Source organism: Botrytis sinoallii (genome assembly GCF_014898435.1).
Source record: "Botrytis sinoallii strain Bc 23 chromosome Unknown BSIN_005, whole genome shotgun sequence".
Classification (NCBI taxonomy): Eukaryota; Fungi; Ascomycota; class Leotiomycetes; order Helotiales; family Sclerotiniaceae; genus Botrytis; species Botrytis sinoallii.
The window spans coordinates 923,103-928,281 of record NW_024066032.1 but is presented as its reverse complement, the minus strand read 5'-3'; the positions used below and the strand labels follow the sequence as shown (position 1 = coordinate 928,281).

At 38.0% G+C, this 5,179-nt stretch overlaps 1 protein-coding gene across 1 annotated transcript; it reads left to right on the top strand.

Annotated features, from left to right (window-relative positions):
* Nucleotides 1–227: 227 nt before the first annotated feature.
* EAF02_003472 (uncharacterized protein) lies at nt 228–1,755 on the top strand (the record flags this gene model as incomplete). Its single annotated transcript, XM_038899520.1, has 5 exons — nt 228–336; nt 395–460; nt 512–525; nt 580–695; nt 750–1,755. The coding sequence occupies 5 exons, from the start codon at nt 228–230 to the stop codon at nt 1,753–1,755; spliced, it is 1,311 nt and encodes a 436-aa protein (XP_038760447.1).
* Nucleotides 1,756–5,179: the final 3,424 nt, after the last annotated feature.

Below are 5,179 nucleotides of genomic sequence, written 5' to 3'. Positions count from 1 at the left end.
GAGGAGCCACAAATGCACTGCTATGTAATCGCCTGAGTGTTGGTTGTGAAAATAACAAACGTAAGTATAAGAAGGTCGAGTCTACCATCCAAAGAGTGGTTCCAATAAACAACGAGACTTCACTCAAAGTAGACACTTTCGATAGCTGGACTTTTCGAAACTCTCAAGATCCACTCAGTTCATTCTAGACTCACAGTCACAACCGAACTTCAACAATTTCTTCAATTATGCCGTCGCTCTCTGCACTCGCTCCTCTTGCGGGCATTATTACCAGTATTCCTTCTGTGATTGCGGGCTTTGATCCGACCTCGCAGAGTAATGTTGCCGTTTATTGGGGTGAGCTTGCCTGAACGTCTCTAGCATTACTTGTGGATTTTGTATTAACTCAGGAAAGGACAAAACTCATACGGACAGGGCTCTGGAGCTTATGTCCAGCAACGGCTCTCATATTATTGTCAAAGTAAGCTCCCTCAGCCGAACGACATATATTAACAAAGCTAATAAGATAAAGATACGGAAATCAACGTACGGAAATACTCTCAAAGAAGTCCCTATCTAATTTTCTAACCAATCGCGTAGATCATCCCCCTCGCATTTTTGAGTTCTATCAACACGCCAGTCCTCAACTTTGCCAACCAAGGAGACCCATGCACGGTAATTTCAGGATCTACGTTATTTTACTGTTCAGAGCTCGAGTAAGTATAAATTCTTAACTCCTTTTTAGCACCTTCTCTTAACATCCAATCTAGAGCCGACATTACCACATGCCAGGAGACATATGGCAAGACAATTTTGCTTTCTGTTGGCGGGGCCACTTATACCGAGGGCGGTTTTACATCCACACAAGCTGCCACAACCGCTGCAAATAACCTTTGGTCATGGTTTGGACCTGACACCTCAGGTGACATTCGACCTTTCGGAACCGCTGTAATTGATGGATTTGATTTTGACTTCGAAAGCACGGTATCCAATATGCCTGCATTTGGAAATCAGCTCCGCTCGTTGATGGATACAGATAAAAACAAAACATGGCTTCTATCCGCTGCTCCACAGTGTCCTTATCCTGATGCCGCAGATGGACCAATGCTTGCTGGAACAGTATCTTTCGATATCGTTTGGGTGCAATTCTACAACAATTACTGCGGAGTACAATCATTCGTCCCCGGTGTGTCAACGCAGAATAACTTTAATTTTGATACTTGGGACAACTGGGCCAAGACAGTATCACTAAACCCTAACGTTAAAGTCATGCTAGGCATACCATCAAACACTGGAGCTGGAGCTGGGTACACTTCTGGGGCCGCTCTTGCGAGCGTCATCGCATACTCGAAGAGTTTCTCCAGTTTTGGCGGCGTCATGATGTGGGATATGAGTCAACTTTACGCAAATGCCGGATTCCTCGATGCGGTCAACGTGGATCTCGGAAAGCCGGCTGTAACCGTACCAGTCACAACTAGCACTGTTACTAGCACTGTTACTAGCACTGTTACTAGCACTGTTACTAGCACTGTTACTAGCACTAGTACCAGCAAATCTTCAGTCACTTCCACTACTACTTCCGCTACTACAACGACTCCAGGCTCTACTCTCACGACCATAACAACAACTAGCACCAGCCCTACTTCGACTGGCGGTCCGCTTGTCAATGAATGGAACCAATGTGGTGGACAGGGCTGGACTGGAGCCACTAATTGCGTCTCTGGCACAACTTGTGTTGCATATAGCATCTGGTACTCACAGTGCAATCCCAACTAGATTCCGATCTAGTGACAAGGGTGGCGATATTTGAGCCTCAACATATCATGATAGCAAGATGTTATTCATTGTCTCATATTTGTATATTTCTTTCAGATTGTTTCACATACCTTCAACTTATTCGATTCCTTTGTATATACTTGGAGCCGTAGGGTTATTCAACGGTTCGGTCGCTTTTTCTTTCGATTAATCGCACATGTTTCATAAATATGGCAAGTGGATGAGGCATCTTCTTTATCTTTTCAAATAGAATTTTATTTAGTAGCTCATTATATACCAAATTTATAAGACTTTCTGATTCGAGAATGAAACATCCAGACCGTCTATTTCTCGTGATTCCAAGTAGGACTCGATACTTTTTTAACGTGTATGTATTACCCTGTACTCGTGTGTTTCTTCGCATCGACTCCTCGACGTCTTCTTCATGAGAAATACGACATCCCATATCTTCTCTCAAAAATTCTGTGTCTAAGTCGACGTGGATCACTCAGCTTGTTGGGATGGGCTGGTCAACGTTTCCCATGATTCTTGTTCGCCGTGTGGAATTTGATCTTACCTCGTGATTCTACTGTAATGTTATAGAAAAATCAAGTTCTAATCCATCTTTAATTTTTGAAGAGACATTGCATTGATTTAAATACTCGGGAAAGCCAGAAGATTCGAGAGCTAGATAATTTTAGTAGAAAACTAACGATTTAGCTTGAAGGCTTCAATTCAACTCCGTTATACTTTCAAACCTTCAACCCTGTTATTATTCAGCTAGTCAAAAATCTGATTTCAAGCTCTGAAGGTAAACCCCCATTCTTCAATTTCAAAGTTTCGGATGAGCATTTTATGTATTGTTGCGAGGGATACGATGACTCTCACCTGTATGTGGTGTATCCTACGAACCTTCGATCGTGCGATCGGAGAGCTAAGTAGAGTCAGCTGGAGCCGGGTGATGGTTGTACACTAATCGAAGGCCATATTGGGAGCAAAGGTATATATAGCTGATTATCAAAGAGTGATTGTGAAAATATTCGGAACAAAGGATTATTAGTAAAATGGAGATGAAAACCATTTGATGGTGGAAGGGAGATGAAAGTAGGATTGATATGGAACTATATTTTTATGAATTTGTATGAGGAGTAGAGTCAGAGTATATTGTAGCAGAATATTTGTAAAGTAAAATTAGTTTTTGAAATAGCAAATAATGAAGTTTCTATAATATAGCTAAATCTAATTGAAGTTTGTATTAGGAGCAGGGCCAATATCCTTAACTTAATAAACAAAAATCGATAGAACATTTTTGGAGTATTAGTATATAGAGTTTTCACAATCCAATAATACATATAATCTATAAATATACTAAATTGAATATTTACAAATAATAAAGGAAATAATAGAAAGTATATAAAGGACTAAAATAGTATTTATTAAAGCCGGTGGAAGCATATATAGAGTAGGAGAAAAGATGTTTTTAACACTTTATCTCCAAATGTATAGAAGCAATATAAAAATGAAAAGCTCCAGTATAGAAAGAACGCTTTTAGTAAACCATATTCAACAATACTCGATTAATATTACAATAACAAAGAATCTCAGGTAAAAGCTAATCCTACGATATACATATACAACACACTCCTAGCGCTCTACTTTTGACTACAAATTATACATTGAGGGAGTAGATTTTATAAGCAAAGCTTTGATTAGTAGATTGGAAATACTATAAAAGGACTGTTTGGTTAGAGATCTGAAATAGCAAGTCTGCGAGATATAGTCGGCCTTATTGTATAGAAGAGATCCGGCAAGGTAACACAAAACAGCTACTAGCCATGAGGTGTAGTATATAATAACAGTAACAGCAACACTATCTATATAGCTCGAGAGGATAGATATGTATATCGGTTTATAATCGAATACTATAGGGTAGAGAGCATAATGAAGGTATCAGATAGATTTAAGAAACAAACAGGAATAGAGGTGTAAAGGAATAGTTTTGATTCTGACTGAAACTTCCGAAGGTAATCATGCAATAAGTGATTTAATATAATCAGAAGATTCTATAGAAGCCTAGTACTAGTGGCTTTATCACAAGTAAGCTGAGAAAACGTCTATAGGTATAGCGAATCTACTTTGTATTATAATATATTCTAGAAAGTAGTTATAATATAATTCATTTCTGCCAAACAGTACCAGAAATGGGACCCAAAGAGCACGAACAAATGCCCTAAGGAACTAGAACTCTCACGAGCAACTCTCCATCGCATGCTAGCGATCCGCTCAGCACATGACAACTTCGAAAGCTACCACCGATGATTTAAATATAAGGAAGCAATAATTTATTGCTCATGTAGAGCATTCAAATCCCCCGAGCATATTATACATTACCGCAAAGTCCTCGCAATCTATGAAACTTGACCCCTAGATATCAAGTCCAAATATCCACTCTACAATCAAGTAGCTTAAGAACGACTACTAAAACAGTTAATGCATATATCAATCAAATTCGCTAAATTTATTGTTATAATAGATTTTTATAAAAGTATATACCCTAAAACACTATTAGAAGAATAAAAAGAGAGAAGGAAAGGGATCGATTGATTCAGGCGAATATAAATAGGGAGTAAGAAGAAATAGATTTAGAAAAGCTACATAAAAGAAAATTAAAGCACACGGTATACCATGTTACAATAGAATATATATAAAAGCTATCTTTACAGGATAAAGCAGCTTTCAAACAAATATTATATAGAAAATCAGAAAATGCACATAGAGGTATTCAAAGGATTGGAGACAAAGGCACAAATGCACTAGTTATCGCTTGAAAGGCTATTGAGAGTATTGAGACCCCATCCCTAGAAAAAGGGAATTATATAAATTAGAAGATTATCCCGCAGTTAGCCCAACCGTAATGCCCCCTAGGAGGCTCGCCTATACGGCCCGGTTGAAAATTACTAATAATAATAATAATAATAATGTATTGTTGCGAAAGATCCTATAAGTAGGCAGCTAAGTAATTACCAAGGATTTTTCTACTTTATAGTTGAGCTATCCAGACAAGGTAAATGCTAATACTAGTATAAAGTTTACTATGAACGATTCGGTTTTTATCTGTTTTGAAGAGCTGGAAGGCTTGATCATTAATCCAAGAAATCATTTTATCAGAATATAATCTAGATCTATATATAATGACTAGAAGCTTGAGCCCCTCTATATCTACTATATATTTTTAAAAACCTCGTCTAAAGCTAGCAAGAATTGATAATTTAAGCTATTTATTTATTTATTTATTTATTTATTTATTTATAGTGATTAACGTCTAATATCTGATCTCCCAAGGGGTATTCTAGATGTACTAAAGAGCGGGCCTACGGGCCGCTAGTATTCCAGCTGCTCATAGTAGTGTAATGTTAACTAATCAGGGGCTTGTTGCCTCTGGTGT